We start from the raw sequence: 19,386 nt of genomic DNA, 5'->3' as shown, positions 1-19,386 counted from the left end.
CAGAAATAAACTTGTTACAGCGTGGTACAAAAATGGTTTTGCTAGCTAAAAGCTAATTTTCCCACTCATGACAACTTTACCAGGGTGAATTTTTATATGTCTTACCTGTTTAAAATTTATCAAGGCTTAAAGATACACATAATTAAGGGTGGTGCCACTTTGAGCAACAGACTGTCATAATGCCTCGCAGATAACCTATGATTAGTTCCAGCTCCAAACATTTTAAGATGGCAACGGCCAAAATACCAAACTCAGGGGTTAAGGTGGGAGTCAACGAGCCAATGGGTGATGTCACGATGGCTACGTCCATTATTTTTATACAGTCTCTCTTTAAGAGATGACAGTCAAAGCCACGCATGTCAAATTCATGCTGGCACTAGAGGAAAAGTAAGAGGATTACCAAAGTCTGGAGGATTCATCCTCTGGGGAACATGAATGTCATCAGTTTGGACTGAAGTATGAGACCAACTAAGTAACCAGCAAGCAGGGCAACCTTGCCATCCACAGAGCAACACTGCTAGTGTGGCTGAACATATTACTGTAATAAAGCAGGCCTCACTCACCCTGACAATGTGTTTGGGCCCTCCCTCCTCTTCTTTCTATTGTTGCAGCTTTTTATGCTCTTTGTCATGATTAACTCTGAACAGATTTGTGGTGCTGTGGTGGATGGCTTCTCTGCTATTATCACAGTTGGTGACATTTTCATTAGCAGAAAAACAATGAAGTAATGATTATGTTTTTCGATCAGCCATTGTGGGGGCCGCAAAGGGGACAGTAGCCAGGTGATGGCTAATCTCCTGTCCTTCTGACAGTTGACAGTGATACTGACAGTAATATCTTCAGTATCACATGGCAGTGTGTATTAATCACCGCATCAATAGCTGTTTCTGTCTTTCTCTGTTGAATCTAAACTCATTATAATCATAACATTTTGCTAATATCACCTAGTTGTGAATAAACTAGGTGTCACAAAAGAAATCTTTAAATAATCTGACCAGCTGAGCTCCTCTTTTTGTTCTGTTGCAGGTCAAGGATCAAAACAGTCCATGACAGGATTTCTTTAGCAGGCATCAACCAGCTGCCTAGCGTACCACAGATTGCGAAGGTGAGATACAGTTTACAAGAAGACAAAGATATATTTTCCATTAATCCCCGACACTTTCCATATAAACAGAGTGATTTCCAAACATAATGGCAGCTGAGGAGACCGATTTGATATATGGGAGCTCTTAACAGAGAGGGGGAGCTTGAGGGAGAAGGACATCTTTTCAGCAGCTTACTGATCTCATAATTAAATCATTTCACAACGGCACTCGATATTTTTTTAATTAACTTCCCCAACACATAAAGAACATAATGCAACACAAGTCAGATTACAGTAAATCATGTAGAGGTAACAGAACAAACAGAACAAAACAATCAATCAAAACAAACACAGACACTGATAATACGAGCACAATAAGTCAAGCCAGTGAGGTAATGAAAAAGTCACAGTAAACACATTAAGAATATTCACTTCCTGATATATTTCTTTATTTATGCACCTCAGAAAAATGAAACCAAATGTCATAAAGCGTCCCTTGGTAATTTTTAGTCCTCGCAATTAGAGATTTGAAAGCAGCAATATCTGTCATTCAGTGAGAGAAAACAATGATTGAGGCTTCAATAAAGCCTGCGAGTGCAAGTACAATATCTTGTTTGGATATACCCACTAATACACACGGCTGGAAAGGTTCTGGCAATATTTAAGCAACCACTTAACCAGCATATGTTCAATCACTTGCTTCTCAAAGAGAAACAGAACATCACCTCCACGTTGAATGAGTAAAAGCATGCTTGCTTCATCTTTACCCTTTCAACAATAATTATCCTCCATGCATCCCATTTTGCAGTTTGTCATTTTTACCCTGACATGTGATTCAGTGATCCAGTCAGGGATGTGTGATGTGGTAATAAACCAAGGATGTGCACTGGGTAAATTATTAGGATTTTGAGATGTGAAGAAATATATTCTATTAACTTTGGAATTCAGCTTTTGAACTCAATGAGATGAAATAACTTTTCCCTTTTGTACGTTACAGTGGGTATGCTTTCCAGTATATGGGCTATGATGAGATTTCTCTCTTATGATACTGTATCAGCCAGTATATAATGAGTCATTTTCTTCTTTCAGCTTCTGTGTGATGATGCCACAGGGCTGAAGTTCAACCCTGTCCTGTACCCTCGGGTGAGTTCATGCTATACTCCCACACTGCAGCCTCATTAAAACCAGTGTGACCTCAGCTCATGTAGCCTGTTATAAATGTGTTCCTTCTCCTGTCTCCTGTCCCATATGGCCACAGAGGTAGTTTGTTCCTTTCCTGTGATATTACCCAAAGGAGCATTTTCTAAATTTGCACTCCAACCACTTAGGTTTGGGAAAAGAATTATGGTTTGGATCAAAATATGTACATTTGTTAAGTTACATACATAAGGTGACATAAGTATGTAACGTGACGTAAGTATGTAACATGGTGTAAGTCAACACATTCTCACCCTGACCTTGTCACATAGTGATGTTTTTTTTTTTTTTGCCCTTTTCCTTCCTGGTTATGTTTTGCCAACACACACACGTGGTTGGGTGTAGGAAAAAAGAACATGGTTTTGCTTTACAATCTCACAGAAAGCGAACACTGCCCTCCCAGGTGGAAGTCAGTGGTTGTTGGACCCATCCAACACCCCTCCTATCTGGCCTATTCACACTTTTGCCGCTTTAACTTATATTTTTGTCCCGCTGTGTTTCCCCCAACGCCTAGCACCATTAAACTATAACGGCTACCGCTTGCATATCAGCTGGAAGTCACTGCCCAAGTGCTGGATTTTGAAGACTTCAGAGTGAGACTGGGTTGTGTTAGTACATGACACGAAAGTATGTAACCTAATGTGACGGAAGTTCATAAGTTTATAACGTTACATAAGTATGTTTAACTAAAGAAAGTACATAATATAAAGTGATCTAATTACTTAATGTTATAAGACGTAAGCACATAACTTGATGCCAGTACATTACGTCACTTACGTAAAATACGTAATACGTAAAATAGCTCAACACTAACTTTTGGTTTCACACAGGACATGTACCCTAGTCTCGTGGATATAAGTCCTGTGTTTGTTTAAGCCATCCATCCACCCTGACCTCCTACGCAGACTTGCCTATGGGTTTTTGTTTAGTGAGGACACAGATGTATACCTTCATCACGTTACATCACGTTAACGTTTTATATATTCTGCCCTTTACTGAAGTCATTGGGTATTTTTTGGAACAGTAACTGATGCAGTATTCCTTTACTTATTTTTATCAGTATAAGCTAACCTACCAGTCCCCACACCAGCGCCTTCAATTTTCACTTCAACCTCTTTTTCACACCCTCTTCACCAGAAAAAAAAGCTCACATCTTATCACATTTTGCCCTCATAAGCCCCCTGCCTTTCTAACATCTGCCCTGTTCAGTGAGTACATTATTCAAAAACGACTGACACGAGGGCAACAACTTTCTAAAATGGACACGATGGATCTGTTTCTTCTCCTGTGAGCCAGGCGGAGGAGTGTGATGGCGCATGTTTTTAAGCCTGTGCCTCGGGACAGGAAAAAACCCCATCTGCGTCTCAGTCTGCAAGAGGCAGCAACAAGTTCGCTGCCTTCGCTGAGGGCCGTGACAGTTTGTTGCATGTCAGCCTTATGTAACCCGGGGCTCAATGAACCTGCCCTGGAGACATGTTGTAGAACAGGAAAACATGTTTTCCTAACTACTACACAAGAAGAAAGTGTGTAACAAGTTGAGTGGGATAAGTCACCACGGGGAGTAAGAAGTAGTTGTGTTTGTGTATGTACAGGGATCCCAGTTGATAGTGGCTTATGATGAACACGAGGTGAACAACACCTTCAAATTTGGAGTCATCTACCAGAAGTTTGGACAGGTGAGCGACCATATTGATTTTGTTTGTGTACTTCAGTTTACCTCACACACACCATTTGATCTTACACACTGCTTCCTGTGCCCTATCTTTTATATGTGTCCTCCACTCAGACATCAGAGGAAGAGTTGTTTGGGAACAATGAGGAGACGCCGGCTTTCAAGGAGTTCCTCAGCATCCTAGGAGACAACATTGAACTTCAGGACTTTAAAGGGTAAGAAGAGGAGTAGAAAACAACTGAATGTGAGAAAAGAAGAAAAATAAAGTGCATTAAAGATGAAAAAAGAGGAAGATTCAGTAACATCCTAATAAATAGAGACCAGAGGAAAAGGTCCACAAGGATAAAAAGAAGGATGCCATTAAAAAACATTACAATAGAGCAGAATAGCAGGGTTTAATTACTGTAACCTTGGAGCAATTTGTCCTGCTGTTTCAGCCTCAGCGTGCAACCAGGATAAACTGCTTAGCGAAACAGATCCAAGAAAAGAATGTGCAACATGGACAGGTTATCAGAGCTGTAGATACTGTGGGTTTTTTTTCTTGCAGGCTTTTTCCTACTGTGATACACTTGTTACTTATACTGTTAGGGAGGCTTTAAATGGTAGCTGGCGCATCACGGCACAACACTTTTGCATGGCCTTGGAGCTCGTTAAGAACAGAATGTTATGAAACTGACATTTAAAATACATAACATATAACCTTATCTTATTAGTGAAGGCTGGAGGCCCCACAGAGAACATGACACATGTGCTCTGATAATGTGACAGGTTCCGCGGTGGGCTGGATGTATCCCACGGACAAACTGGATCTGAATCTGTCTACACTGTCTTCAGACAGAGAGAGATTATGTTCCATGTGTCAACCAAGCTTCCGTTCACAGAGGGAGACGTCCAGCAGGTACAAGACTCAATACTGGCTTTATGATTGTTATACTGAAGGCACAATGGATTTGGCTGCAAAGTAAGAATCCCTTGGCTCAGAAATATGAGTATTAAACGGCTCAGATGTGGTTATTGACAATGTGTTATGCTGTTCTCATTGCTAAATTGCCATTATGTAAGCTGTGGTTAATTGTCAAATCAAAAGCTTGCAAGTTATTTGATGCAAAACCAATAAAACCCTCCTCAGTAACAAATAAATCCCTTGTGCATTCAGTGGTTTATGTGTCACAGATTCAAACTCATAAAGTGGGGTCTTGTTTTTAAAATGTCCTCTGAGCAACAAAACCATAAAACCAGATCTGTTAACCAACTTAATAATCTTGTGAATTTTCCCCTCTGCTTCTTCAGCTCCAGAGGAAAAGGCACATAGGAAATGACATAGTGGCTGCAGTCTTCCAGGAAGAGCCCACACCGTTTGTTCCAGACATGATTGCCTCCAATTTCCTACATGCTTATGTGCTGGTGCAGGTTGAGAACCCCTGTACAGAGCACACAACATACAAGGTACAAACCAGACATGTGTGGTGACATGCGGGTGTTGTGAAATAACTGTTAATGAGTAAATCAAACAAGCTGTAAAGAGTGTTTGAAGCTGCCAGTGGTTGTTGTCAGCTGGGTACTGGGCAGAAAACAAATTGTGCTTACATGAATTACTGCATACGCACATAGTGAATCAATCATCACTCGCAATGACAAGGTGTTGGCAGGTACGCCAGATCATCCTCCAAGCATGAAACACAAGCCCTCCTGGGATACTTGCTAATACTGTTATTTGTTTCATGTCAACAGGTGTCTGTTACAGCGAGGGAGGATGTGCCTCCTTTTGGACCCCCTCTCCCGAATCCAGCTGTCTTTAAGAAGGTGAGAGAAAGAGCTGTGATCAACACGAGGAAAAATATCACCTTGACATGACAAATTCAAAAACTTGCATCTTGACTTTTTGACATCAAAGCTATAGTTGGTAACTTTTATGAAAATAACTTTTTTGACATATTCACTGAAACTGTCACCATGTCTACACAGCAGAACATGAGACAGATGTGAAAAAAAATCATATTGTTTATAATGGTATTACCGCTACGTGAATGAAAACAACCAATCAGAGCCAAGGATTCTCTAAAGCAGCTGTCAATCATGTTGTGGTCAAACTGTTAGGAGGCAGTGATCAAATATGAATGAAAATTCTGTTACTGCATTCCCCATTTCTCACCTTAAATGTTTCCAGAAACATATTTTAGTGTACTGTTTAGCTGTAGTTATAGCTACAGTATGGACCGTTTCATTGCTATTCTGTTGCTAGGGCAACAACTTTGGTCCCTGTTTACTTCCTGTCAGGGTCTGCATTAACATACATTCAAACAGGAAATACAAAGGGACCCATTTAGAATGTTTATGTTGTCCGGTTTGAAACGGTCTATAGTTGGTCCGGATGGTGGGCGGTGCTTTGTCTGTCGCTCTACTATTTCCAAAATGATGGCGGTGTCACAAACGTCCTCATTTTACAACTTAGCAGTACAGCAGATTGACAGCTAGAGATTGGTTGTGTTCAGTGTGCCGCAGCAAAGTCTAGCTAATGCCATTAGAGGCATGGGAGGAGGGGGCAGGACATGATTGGTTTCCTTTTTTCTTTTTCTTTTTCTACTGTCTCACACATTTTTTGTGGGTGCAGCGACAAATTCAGGAAACATGACAAAAAGTTGTTTTCATAACTGCAACTGCAGCTTTGCCACCAATGATTCAAGACTTTACTTGGAGTTAAACATGACGTAAAAATTTGTTGTATTATCCTGGACTATCTCTTAAGTTACAGATAACTGTAACAAGAATAACATACCAAGACACACCTGATCATTTTACTTCTGACAGGGTAAAAAGTTTATTTGAAAACATCCATTGTTTCTTTAAATGTACTATAGTTCAGTGGTTCCCAACTGGTCCAACCTCGGGGTCCAGATTTCTCCTTAGTCGTTACTTCAAGGTCCACACACTTTAACATATACAGCGTCATACTTGAATTTGGCCATGTTGTCAAGCTAGTTAGTTAGTTAGTTAGTGTTTTTTCTTACAAACTGACATGTTTGTGAGTCACTTGTAGTCCATTCAGAATGGACCCGCAACCCACTTTTGGACTGCGATCCACCAGTTGGGAACCACTGATATAGTATCTGTTTAAGAATGCCATTTGATGACAGGACACAAAATAACTCGTTTCAACTTGAAGCATAAAGTTTAAGACATGGGCTTCACTTTGGACTTGTTACTTATTGGCTTTAACTCAGGACTTGGTAGACAAGACTTGAGGTCTAAAATAACTGCCCCACCTCTTGCAATACAGTATTTATACTTGTAATTTAATCAGTGGACCCAAGTTTAAATTTGAGATACTTTACTTGAGTATTTCCGTTTTATCCAACTTTATACTTCAGCTCCACTTCATTTCAGAACCAGTTCTTCTGCTTTTGATGCTTTATGTTCATTTAGCTGATCAAACTTTTAGTTAAAGGAGGAGTTGGTGATACTGGAGACAGATTGTTAACAATGTGCTTTGGAGTTCAGAACATTATTATGTGCCAGATTTCCCATCCGTCTCACTCCTACTACCTTTCTCTTTATATATCCATGTTCTTTCTTTCACCTGTTTTGTGCATGAGCACAAATGCCCCCTGTTGCTGATTGGCTAGAATAGTTTGTGAATATTGTGTTGGTTTCTATGCAGAGCCAGGGCTATGTGTGAAAACCAGATTTCTTTCCACACACACACACAGAACGGACTGTTAGTGAACCATGAGTAGATACTGTCTGAATGTGGCAAAAATGATTTTGGATGAGAACCACTGAGTTTGTCTCTTGCAGTAGGATTTTGAATGCAAAACTTTTACTTTAAATGGAGTGTTTTTATGCTGTTGTATTGCATTTTCTTATGTAAAAACAAGCAAATCAGTTCAATATTTGGGTGCACTTTAAACAGTTGTAACCTTCCTCTTCATCTTGCATTTTTTGACAGTAGCCATGACTAGTCTGTCAGCTCACTATCACGAAGGGGAAACAGCATTATAAAAACAATTTGACTTTGACATTCTGTAGAAGATTCAGTTACTTATCAGACATAATTTGCAGCATGTAGGGAGAATGAAAAGATTTGAGGAGGATGTGAGGTTGATCCTCTTGATCAGACAGTGTTCTGCAATAATTTAATCTCTATGGTGCTGGTTAAAGGTCACCTTTTCTGTTCTCATAGTTGCCCCCCCACTCGTCAGGCTCCTCATCAAGCCCTTTCCTCTCTCCCTCTCCTCTATCTCCAGGGTCCTGAGTTTCGAGACTTCCTGCTGACAAAGCTGATCAATGCTGAAAACGCCTGCTACAAGTCTGACAAATTCGCCAAACTAGAGGTGACACACGTCCGCGCGACCACACTCAAACACCACAGCATGCCTTCAATCACAGCTCAGCTTCGTTTCTTCAATCATCACCATAATCGCCGTCCCATTTTTTTTTTAGCTCTGTGTTTTTTAATTGATTCCAGGGGCGAACGCGAGCCGCACTGTTGGACAACCTCCACGATGAGCTGCACAGACAGAGCCAGGCAACACTGGGTCTGAGCCAAGCAGGAGAGGAAGACAAGCTGGAGAATGGGGGCCACGGGGGTCTGCTAGAGTCCTTTAAGGTGAACATGAACCTGGACAAAACATATATGTGACACTGTAATATTCTCGCAGCTCTTTGACATTTATTTAATCACCGCCATTACAGCGAGAGGTGAGATGTTCTTGCTGTAGGTCAACTTAATGTCACAGATCCGCAAGATGACTTAAACCATCAGTTGCTGCTGCTTTTCTCTATACTCTAAGTATTTGACCTTATATGAAGAAAGTGTGTGGGTGTGTGTGCATGTGTCTGAAAATAATTGCATACACTATTGTGCTTATGTATTTATAAAATTGTTCCCTTTCTCTTTAATTGTTCTCTTCCGCTGTCTAACTGTCTGTCTCATCACTCACTGTTTCTTCACACTCCTTTGTCCTAAACCAAAGGCTAATTGATGTTAATGTGACCATTAAATGGGTATTTCCATCTGTGTGTGTAAGTGTGTGTGTGATGAATGTGTGACTTATGTGACAATTTGGCTCTCTCGCTCTTCACAGGCATTATGGACAGCTACTTTGCACTTTCTGCAGTCAGTCCCAGGGGGTGCTGTTCTCATTGCTGTCCTGGCAGTCACTGTGTATTATCTGTCTGCATTACTGTAAATTCAACAGAGGATCGCAACTTCATTAATAAACATGATTTCATATGATGTTGTTTGTCTTTATGCTTTCAAAGTAGCAGAATTAAAATGGCAAAACCTTAAAATGTCATAGAACTGTGTTTTTTATTTGAATTTTACTGTCTGGAATTTAATTTAGATTTGTTTTCAATGATCTCAATGAATATAAAGTCATTAGCATAATAACAATCAACACATGTCCATTCACCCACTCCAACTCCCTTGGCTTCATTCTTAGAGAACTGCGTCCCCTGGTGGTTGCACTGTGCAATTTCATCTATGACCCTCAATTTAATTCCTATGCTACATTTGAACTGAAAAAAAACCTTACTTTTGTTCTGTACCTTTTACTTTCCACATCTCCGTGCTTTCACATACACTCTCTGTGCCATCGCCATTTCCTTCACTCATCTGCTTCTTCCCGTCTCCTCTGTGTCCTCCTCTCCCTCATCCACTCACTGTCCGTTTCCTCTCCCTCCTCCAGAGAGCCATGCGTGTCAGGAGCCACTCCATGGAGACCATGGTGGGGTCTCACCGTCACAGGAGCCCCGGGGTGGGAGGTGGGGTCCCGGCCAGCGTGAGTGGAGGAGGGCTGCCGCAGAGCACCAGTGAATGCACAAAGAGCACCTTCACTGTGAGTAAGAGGGCAATAAGGGAAGGGATAGAGGGATGGTCACTCAGAATAGGATGGAGGGAACAAGCAAGGGTTAGAGCATGGTTTTAAATAAAAGTACTATAATATTAATGATAATGGGAAAAATGTGCACCTGTGTTGTCATTTTAGTGAGCTCAGTGACTCTCTTTTAAACTATGCAGAGACAAAGCTTCTATGTCAACCAGTGATTTAGTTAAGGGACAATTGTTTAATCTAAATTTGCTATTAAGAGCTTGTCCCATTTATTTTTTAAAAAAGGGCAAACCTAATTCTGTAATCTGTGATCTTCAGCCTCCTGGGTTGTCCGCCAAGTCTCCTCTGAAGAGCCCAGTGAAACGGCGTTCAGGCCTCTTCCCTCGTCTCCACTCTAGCACAGAATCCCCTTCGGACAAACACACACGCAGGTTGGTTCCACTTTTTTAGAAGTTGCTGAACTTCCTGTTCAGTATCAAGATCATGTACTGTCAGTAACAGAAGTCCAGGAAGTCATGTGTCATGTGTTTTCTTTTGTCTGCAGCGACCAAAAGCTTGCAGAGATCTGCCCACTGTCCCAAGAAGTGAGGTCAGAGACATCATCCAATCCCAGCTCACCTGAGATCTGCCCCAACAAAGAAAGGTAAGACCAGAATGGCAAACTGGGTGAAGCTGGCCTTCACTAAGTGGTCTGCTTTTGTCTCATTTTCAGTTTATCTGCATCTCTGTTTTCCTCAACAGGCCATTCATCAAGCTGAAAGAGTGCAGCAGCGGTAGACCGAACATCTCTCGTTCCTCATCCAGCACCAGCAGCTTCAGCAGCACCACGGGAGAAACAGAAGCTCTGGAAGAACTGGAGACAGTGAGCGATACACTCAGAGTTTGTCTGAATAATGTAATCTTGCCGTCACAAGAGGAGAGAATAGAGAGAAAGCAGAACTGGAAACACATTCTTAAAGTAGAGTGAGGCTGTTGGTGACGACGAAGCTTTCATGGGTGAAACAGTCTGTCATTACCAGGAACTGTCAAACAGGGAGAGCTGAACATTACCACATTGATTATAATGATTACAGCTCCTCTCACTTTCTGTGCATCAGATGACACAGCTTGTCAGTGTTGTTTTAGTCCATGTGTGAAATGCTGTCAAATCATTCCTACTCTTACCATTTAACTGGAGTGCACAGATTCACAGTGTGCTGTTAAAACTCATATTGAAGGCCAGAGAAAATAATGAGCTGTGTAGCAGTAAAATACACCAATGATCACCATAAGGGGAAAATAAATAAAATCTTGCTTTCCCTGAAAAGACCTCATTAAATCTGGATGAGTTTAAATGAATTGTTCAACCTGAAATTCTGAGATTCACTTACTCACTTTTTTGCTGAGAGTTCAGTAAATATGAGGGAACTGTTCAACTTAGCTTAGCACAAAAAAAAAATTAATATGTTATGTCTTGTTGTTAATCCATACAGAAACCCATGTGTAAACAAGCTGTCCGTACTATTGCAGGGAAAAGACCTGGGGAACCTATAAGACAGTCCAGCCCATATCACCCAAAAAAACAGCTTTCATTTTTGCACTGCAGTTTTATTTTGAACATGTTAATTTGTGAACTTTGGAGATGCTGACAGGGGCATTTTTGTTACCTTTGGACAGGGCCAGGCCAGCTGTTATCCCATGTTACCAGTGGTTATCTAGCAGCAGCCTCTTGGGCTTAAAAATGAAGCCAACATAGAAGTGCCAACACTGCAGTTCTTTGAATGGCCACTTGAGGCTGCCTCAAGAAGCAAGTAAATCCTCATAGACCCCCGATGTTAAAAGCCCAACTTAACAGCAGTAATAAACATGTTTACAGCCTGGTTTCTATCGCTATCTTCTCCCCTTTCATGACAACTGTATGAGGGGGTGAATTTTTATAAAAGTCAGTTAGATTTTATTAAGGCGTAAAGTTATGCATAATGAGAGTGGACTACTTTGAGTAACAGGTTGTCTGCTTCTGGCCCCCAAAAAACAAAATGGCGACAGCAACAATGCCGAACTCAAGGCTTCAAAACCAAAGGGTGATGTCACGTCAGCTACATCTACTATTTTGACGGTCCTATGCTAATCGAGGCTAACTGGCTACGGATTGTAGCTTCAAAGAAGTGAATAAATGTGTTTTCCAAAATGTTGACCTATATTTTGCAGCTGTAGCTTTCACTCTTTGGAACTGTGTTCCCTTAGATATAAAAATCGCTGAGTCAATAAATATTTTTAAGAAGCTATTAAAAATTCATTTGTTTCATGAGCACTTTTCAATCATGTGTTTTTGCCTCTTGTGCAGCTCTAATGTCTTTTATTTTCAGCCTCTCTGTCTTATTACGCAGCACCTTGTAACTCTTGTTTTGAAAGGTGCTTTATAAATAAAATCTACTTCTTGGAGATTTCTGCCAGCTTAATTTTAACCCATATTTTGCAAATGATCACAAAAAGAAAGCCACATTCTGTTGGCTCATCCCTGCAAAGCATATTTTCAAGTGCTGAACATTCAGTGCGTCTAACTTTGCTGACAGGAAGGTTTAAGTCAGCTTCAGGAAAACATCACTTCCTGGATTCACCGAGCCTCTTACATCTTCCATCTCTTTCTCCATGTTAAATGTCTTTGTACTTTCCATCCACTAGGCCACCCATCCTTGTATAGCATCCTCCTCTGCCTTCAGTCCTTCCCTCAGTGTCGACAGCCAGGGATCAGGTACGCCTGTCATCATGTGCCGCAGTCCAACAGGTAAACCTAGGATTTCACAGAGAGTATTCACATCCCACTGTCAGCAGTTTAACAGGATGACATCCTCGATTTGACAGATTCATGAGTATTTCCTTCCTGTCTTTTCCGTTTCCTTTCCATATTCAGCAGACGTGAAAAGTAAGACGTCACCGAGGTCAAACTTGAAATTCCGCTTTGACAAAATGAGCCACTCATCCACAACTGTAAGTCTTAAGATTCCTGCCTGGTCAGCGAATTTTAATGAATGTCTTTTGAGACGTTTCTTATTACAAAGTGCCAAAAATATGTCACATATCAAATGTTTCAGAGTTAGAACTTTTTAAAGCAGACGTACAACAACATAATTTAGTGCAGTAGGCTGAAAGCAATGAGAAAATGTCCCCTGGTGAGTTTTTGATAGAATCACTGTCCATCTTACGGACATCTCATTATCTCGGGATCACTGTAATGTCATTGAAACACATGAGCTGGAGTTGGGTAATAGGCCCAGAGTGAAAGATGCATGCTTTCAGTGAACATTCTCCTCTAACTGGCCTCTCTGTTAACCTTCTTCTCTTTCAGTCCGAGTAGCCTTGTGGAATGGAAATATCAGACTTGCACAACAAAGGGACCGCGCGGGTCGACGGAGCTGCAAAAATTAAAAAAAGAAATCACAACAACCACAAAATCACTGTAGAACCACTTCCCTACGCCAAGGATAATCTGACAAGATTACCAACTGCACCAGAGTCCCCACAAACTATAAACTAACTGACAATACTGTGAGTGTATAGTGCAGAGAAGCAGCTGACATGTTCGCTTTCTTTTTAACCAGCCTTAGGCGACACAAATTAGTCAGTACTTTGCCGATGTTACAAGTTGCTGCATCTTTGTTAATTGTTCACATTACATGGAAGTCCTCGCATGGCTGTACTACTGTGAGTGGAGGCCGAGCCAGTCTCTGCTTCAGCTTTTTCTCAAGCATCTAGTTTAATAGAGAGAAACGGTGATCTAGAGGAATGGTGCCATGAGACTCTTTATGTAGTTGACTGGTCAGTGGAAAAATCATCTTTAAGAATTGTCAGGAACATCAGGATGTTCCCTTTTTGCCTTTGCCCTTGAATGGTACGTCTGGCAACAGTTCCTCTTTTGCCAAAAAAAGTACACAGAGACACAGACAAACTCACACAAGCACAGAAACATAATGTAGACTTACAGTAGCAGCACTTTAGAGGTGACAATACTGGGAGTCTCAATTCTCCACCGCAGGATCTGAGCTTGTTTTTTGCATAGAAAAACGCCTTACTAGAGAACACCTTTGATTTTTTTTAGATGCTTTTGTAACCTCGCTAGCTGCTGTGTTGTGTCTGCTGCACTATCAACACAACATCGCTGAAATTCAGTCAATACCTGACAGCATTTCTGTACCTTTAAGGGTAACTTCTTCAAATCCCTGAACTCAAGTGCTTGGTTAGTGGAAATTAGCTCATAGGGGGCACAGTAGGAGACACTGCCAACACATTTTGCCATAAGCTTATTTTAGCCAAAGCTGCGCCTTACAATCTATCAAAAGCCCTTTTCACCACTGATGATCTATTTCTCTCTGCCTCTCTCTTTCTCTCTGTCTGCCTGTCTGTCTGACTGTCTGCTGTCTCTCTCACTATGTGAGAGGACAGCAATCTTCTGGATCCGGTTACAGCACAGTTGTGGGTAGCCGATCAACACCCACATTTGCTGAAAATAGACGTTGCACTTACTGAAAACATTTCACCTTCTTATACCTCCCATTGAAGCTTGCTAGCTCGGTGTATCTGTGTCTATGTTCGATGGAACTTTTGAACAGGAAGGGTTTGAAGTTTCCCAGCATGTGAGCTGATGACGATGACTTGAAAAAAAAAGATGCTTCAGGTTAAATGAACCTTTGAACCACACTTTAGCAAAAACACTTTGAATGTGAACTTAGAGCTTTTTTGCCCTCATTTGTTTGTTTTTTGTTTGTTTGTTTGTTTTTTATGCTTTGTTAGTTGTTAATATGAAGTCTCTTAGACGTAAATGGCAAAGCCAGTTGCTTACAAGCACAACAGGACAATAGGTCTACACTAGTCCTCAACTATACCCTAACATTAGCCTGGAGCTGCACAAATTAGAGTTAGCAGGGCAAACTGAAAGTGTGCTAATCAAGAAAAAGCTTAAAGACACACAAATGTGTTTGTGACCAAACAACCAAACTGGAAGGTCTTTGGAAGAATGTCAGTGTACTCTTACTGTGGAGTGAACCATTCCTGGATGGCTCAATAGTGTGTGAAGTTCTGTCACATCAAACTCAAATCCCAGAGGCTTGCAATTTAGGTGGCATTTTAACTTGCAAAGCCGCTGTTAAGTTCCTTGATAAGTACCTCAAGGAACTTAACAGCGGTGACTAATACACACTGTGCTCACTTAGCGTAGGCCGGTGATTACCTCGAGCAAGGGAAGCAGGGACAGAAATCACACAAAAGTGGGACGTTCAGATGTTATTTAGTTCGTAGCAGGTATCGCCTAAATGCCCTGCAGCCTTTCCTCTGTTCATATGCTTAATTTATTAAACTGATAACTTCTTTTGCATTGATGTCATGTAAAAATGTAACTGCAGAGTATGCTAATTAATAAGGTAAAAATGATTAAAGGAAATATATTAATTTAAAAGATGTCTAAACATGTATATGTATATTTGGTTATGTAACGTGCCATTGAGAATTTATTCTAAAATAAAATGTTGTATTTTGTGTCATTTATGTGGTTCCTCATTTTTAAAATATCACTTGCTCACAGCTCAACACTGCGGTGTTTTTATTCACACACATCAGAAACATTATCATATAGCATTTGCTTCACATTTTAAAAACTGCAATACCTTTAAATTGGTCGGACTGCACTGAGTGTTTTGCTTGTCCGCAGTCACATTTCCAAACAACAAAAGTGGTGACATCTGTGAAATGATTCCACAAAGCTGAGTTTTTTCTCCTCGCAGCACCTCAGGGTGGTTCAGCTGGTTGATGCATGCTGCAATATCTCCTCATTATCTGCTTCACTTGCTGTCTGTTATGCTACCTGCACATGGAGGATTTTTGGCACTTAAAACAGTCACCGCTTCCATGTCAGAGCGTATTTAGGACAGTCCACATACATGGGTAGGCAAAAATGACTCTGCTGGATTATTTTGGGTCTTATTTTGTCCTCTGCTTTAATGGTTTTATACAAAACGTGGGTGAAGTCAAACAACAGTCAGAATGTCTCAGATGCAGTCCTGCAATGAGAAGCTCCCAGGTTACACAAGTCTTTATCGAATGCCTCCCGAAGACGTCAAAGATCAAGCAAGTCCCACATAACTGATCCTCAGCAGACAATTTTTCAACAGCAGTCAGGAAAATCTGAGGGATGAGTACACAGTGGACTGGTCAGGCGCTCTGGTGGCTCCCTGCTGTCTCAGTGCATCCTGGGAAATGTCTGCATACACCACCTGCAACATTGTGAAGGAAAAATAATTACTGAAGTGCATATGAGGGCTCAGGCATGGGCTGCAGACCTATGCAAGGCTAGTCAGGGGAAACAAGGGCACTGCAAAGGGCATCCTGTCTTGAAACAGGATGTTCACCCACCTCAGTCTTTTGTTGGGACTTGGGGGCAGCTGCAAAATACAAACAAAAAGACAAGTTGGTGAAAGGAACTGTTGTGACACTGCAACAGGTAACTTTTATATTAGTGTAACAGGCTACAGAATGAGAATGAGATACCTTTGCGAGGGGATTTGCTACGTTTCTGTGGTACAGGGCATCGAGGTGGAGGCTGTGGAGCTGGGTGTGGTTGGTCTGTGTCTACAGCTGCATGAGTGGATAGCGTCCTGGGAAGTGTCTGAGGCTTGACTTTTGAACTCAGACAATAAGCCAATCCCAGAATGATGGGAAGGCAAAGAGAAGCACTGGCACAGACCAGAACCCTGTGCAATACAGTCCTCTGAGAGGTGACAGCTGGGGCAGAACACAAATAATACAATTAGATTTTTCTGTGCACTCTAACATATTACAATGATAATATATATGATTCTACATACCTGCAGTGACATTCACATATTTCAGATGTCCCTGCTGAGTTTCACCATCAGCCCATTTAACTTTGCATCCATAGGAACCTTCATCTAATTGGGTGACACTCAGTAAATCTAAAATTAATTTAGTTTGATTGGCTGAGAGCATCACATGCCTCACACGGTGCCTTACACTTAACTCTTCACCTGTCGAATTAGTTCGTATCCAGGTACCTTTCCAGTAGTCTCCACAGTGCTGGACCACACAGGACAGAGACTGACTGCCCCCTGCTGGGACATCAAATGTCTCACGCGTTGCCAGAACATCATGGCTGCATTCTTCCACACTGAGACCTGAAAAAAGGGAAGTCTATTTTAGCTCATTTAAAAAAAGTAAAGTGTAAATGTCGTCATGTTGTGCAATGGTAGTGACTGTTACCACCTTGATGTACAATGTTTCCTCGAAGCCATTTTAGAGAACAACCAAAGACAGTATGTGACCATTAAGAGTCTGAACATTTGACGGCTTAAGAAAATTGCACAGTTATTCCATGTCATGTAACAACCTAACCCAAACAAATGGTCAGAAGAGCATAATATAATCATATGTTTGTATGTCTATATATCAGACTTCATTCAGATTACTGTGTAAACAACTGTGCAGTCACACAGTAGCATGATGTAGACAGATTAAGCAACTGCAGACACACACACACACACAAGATTGCACAATTTGGTACATCTGATCATTTTTTTCAACAGACATACATCTAAAGGCTAAGTTTTGTTTCAACATTGTGGGGGGACACATATGTAACAGGGGTTTTTGTGGTCCTCTGCCAGAAAAAGTTGAGTGTCACACAACTGGTGAATTTCTGGTGAACTTTTAGGCACCAATTTGTGCCTTTTCTGCATCAATTCATGGTGTGAATGTCTTTCATTTTGTCAAGATAAAATAATTTGGGTTGTTTTGTTGTTTTCTGACTTTAGGATCAGACCCAAATAATTTCCACATGTCCTGAACAAATAGTTTTAAATCTGAAATAAAAGATTTTAATGAGAAAATGGAATGAACGATACCATGTATCTACATTTTAGGAGACATACAGTTTGACAAACATTCCACATGCTGAATACATACACACTTGAACATGATTGTGATTACCACATTAAATGGGTGTGAGGCTGTCCAAAAACTGACTCATCAAATATTGATAATTTAAATATCAATAAGTCATAATAGCAACTTCCTTACAAGATCTCAAAGACTGAGTTACCTTACACAAGCTACTGCGACAGAGCTGAATTCAAAGACAAGACGGTGTAGTCTTACCAACATGTATGGGGCAGATTTTCCATGTTTATAATGAGAATTTGAACTTACTTACCAGTGTGAAGAAGGCAGAAACAGCTGATGACACCGAGGAGAAGGTAACGCATGTCTGCTTGTAACAGCAAGATTCATCACAAGTCGATTTTACTTCCTCTGTTCAGATAAAGTCATGGCTTGTGTGGAAGGCTGTTGCCTGGCTTCATTGGAAACTGCTTGTTTAAATTGTTGTCAGGCGCCCGGAGTCCATCAGCTCACTCTTTCTCTTACTTTCTTTTCCTTTTCTCAGTAACTTGACAGTTTCCTTTATGCTGCTGTTTCTCTTATCCAGATGGACGTAAAGGAAGGAAGTGCCCCATTACACACACACACATTCACACACACACGCACACCAGAAAGCTCACATGCTAAATTACAGGAAGAAATGACCTCATGAACAGGAATATAAACTTCCCAGCAGGAAAGGGGCCAATTTCCAGGAACAGTTATACAGAGAGAGGAAAAGTGAGCAATATCAAAACTGACTTATTTCTTAGTTTTGCACATTTAATTTGTAATTTGTGATACATTTAGCCTACGCTTTTCTAAAATGCCTGTGATGCATGGTCACACAGGCCGAAACACATGGCTCTCACAGTCATCTTGTTTCACAGGATGCTTCTTTCCATGCCTTGACCTCCTCTGGCATGAGCATTTGCTTTGTATGTAGTGTGTAGTTGGTTAGAAATGTAACAGCACAGTGACTGAATAACTCTTTATAGCTACTGAGTTGTTGCACTGATGACTGTCTTTTGGCTCAGCACACAGTAGTCACCGGGTTTTGGTTGCTGTCATCATTCCTTGTGTACATACTTGACAGAGATCCCCCTCTCGTGTACTGTCAATGTCAGTGATGACATGGAGTCAGTGGAGTAGATCTATGCAACTTACCAACTCTTGCAAAGCGTTGTTTTATTTTGTAAACACAACCGGATGTTTGATGCGCAGTTGTTTTGTTACGTTTGACTTTGAGCGCGCTCGTTTAACTTTACGCCGCGCGCTCCCACTCACGTGATGTGTGGGAATAACAGAGGAAGCGAGAGGAGTGGTGCCTTCTGGATAATAATGCAAAAATATGACGGCTGGAAAGTTCTCTTTTTTTATGTGAGGCAGCATTAATCAGATGACAGTGTGTCAGGGGTTAAATTTAGGTTACTTGCAGCAGGAGAGAGATGTAGAGAGGCTTAAAATGGTCACCAAAAAATTGAGTGAAAACTTTATTAAAATCATTTAAAATTATAATATTTTTACCCATGTTAAACTCTGGTTTATGGGCTAAAAGAAAGATTAATTAACTAAAAGGATCTGTCTGCTCTTATACAATTTGTAAAACCAAAAATAACACATTTGTATTCCTTCATAATGTAACCTACTACTACCACTACTACTACTACTACTACTATAATACTATTCTTTCCCTTTCC

General features: G+C 40.9%; 2 protein-coding genes across 12 annotated transcripts in view; one reads left to right on the top strand and one right to left on the bottom strand.

Annotated features, from left to right (window-relative positions):
• rap1gap2a (RAP1 GTPase activating protein 2a) overlaps window positions 1-15,300 on the top strand; it is a 118,409-nt gene extending 103,109 nt beyond the window's left edge. For 9 of the 11 annotated variants that reach the window (XM_049576099.1, XM_049576100.1, XM_049576098.1 and 6 more), the window contains 16 exons: window positions 1,027-1,105; window positions 2,174-2,227; window positions 3,874-3,957; window positions 4,068-4,168; window positions 4,722-4,851; window positions 5,244-5,399; window positions 5,685-5,756; window positions 8,198-8,284; window positions 8,419-8,559; window positions 9,644-9,793; window positions 10,106-10,218; window positions 10,332-10,430; window positions 10,529-10,649; window positions 12,449-12,551; window positions 12,678-12,754; window positions 13,113-15,300. In XM_049576099.1, the coding sequence (XP_049432056.1) occupies window positions 1,027-1,105; window positions 2,174-2,227; window positions 3,874-3,957; window positions 4,068-4,168; window positions 4,722-4,851; window positions 5,244-5,399; window positions 5,685-5,756; window positions 8,198-8,284; window positions 8,419-8,559; window positions 9,644-9,793; window positions 10,106-10,218; window positions 10,332-10,430; window positions 10,529-10,649; window positions 12,449-12,551; window positions 12,678-12,754; window positions 13,113-13,121 (1,576 nt within the window). In that variant the 3' untranslated portion in view covers window positions 13,122-15,300. The remainder of the gene's footprint in view (window positions 1-1,026; window positions 1,106-2,173; window positions 2,228-3,873; window positions 3,958-4,067; window positions 4,169-4,721; window positions 4,852-5,243; window positions 5,400-5,684; window positions 5,757-8,197; window positions 8,285-8,418; window positions 8,560-9,643; window positions 9,794-10,105; window positions 10,219-10,331; window positions 10,431-10,528; window positions 10,650-12,448; window positions 12,552-12,677; window positions 12,755-13,112) is intronic. The other 2 variants (XM_049576097.1, XM_049576094.1) reach the window with 1 other exon arrangement.
• Window positions 15,301-15,724: 424 nt separating this feature from the next.
• On the bottom strand, window positions 15,725-18,537 carry si:dkey-52l18.4 (uncharacterized protein LOC560708 homolog). Its single transcript, XM_049576107.1, has 5 exons — window positions 17,982-18,537; window positions 16,621-16,947; window positions 16,304-16,537; window positions 16,169-16,197; window positions 15,725-16,029 (listed from the first exon to the last, which is right to left on the bottom strand). The coding sequence occupies exons 1-5, from the start codon at window positions 18,031-18,033 to the stop codon at window positions 15,931-15,933; spliced, it is 741 nt and encodes a 246-aa protein (XP_049432064.1). The 5' UTR covers window positions 18,034-18,537; the 3' UTR covers window positions 15,725-15,930.
• Between the last annotated feature and the right edge of the window lie 849 nt (window positions 18,538-19,386).

The sequence above is a fragment of the Epinephelus fuscoguttatus genome, linkage group LG5 (genome assembly GCF_011397635.1).
Source record: "Epinephelus fuscoguttatus linkage group LG5, E.fuscoguttatus.final_Chr_v1".
Taxonomy (NCBI): domain Eukaryota; kingdom Metazoa; phylum Chordata; class Actinopteri; order Perciformes; family Serranidae; genus Epinephelus; species Epinephelus fuscoguttatus.
Note: the sequence above shows the minus strand (reverse complement) of the source record. Positions and strands in the feature narration are given on the sequence as shown.

Bases quoted from the DNA above. Each gene is read 5' to 3' on its own strand.
- si:dkey-52l18.4 (XM_049576107.1), bottom strand. From the start codon at position 18,033: ATGCGTTACCTTCTCCTCGGTGTCATCAGCTGTTTCTGCCTTCTTCAC. The intron at 16,948-17,981 runs GTAAGTAAGTTC...CCCTTTTTTCAG, and splicing joins TTTCTGCCTTCTTCACACTG to GTCTCAGTGTGGAAGAATGC. The intron at 16,538-16,620 runs GTATGTAGAATC...GTTCTGCCCCAG, and splicing joins ATATGTGAATGTCACTGCAG to CTGTCACCTCTCAGAGGACT.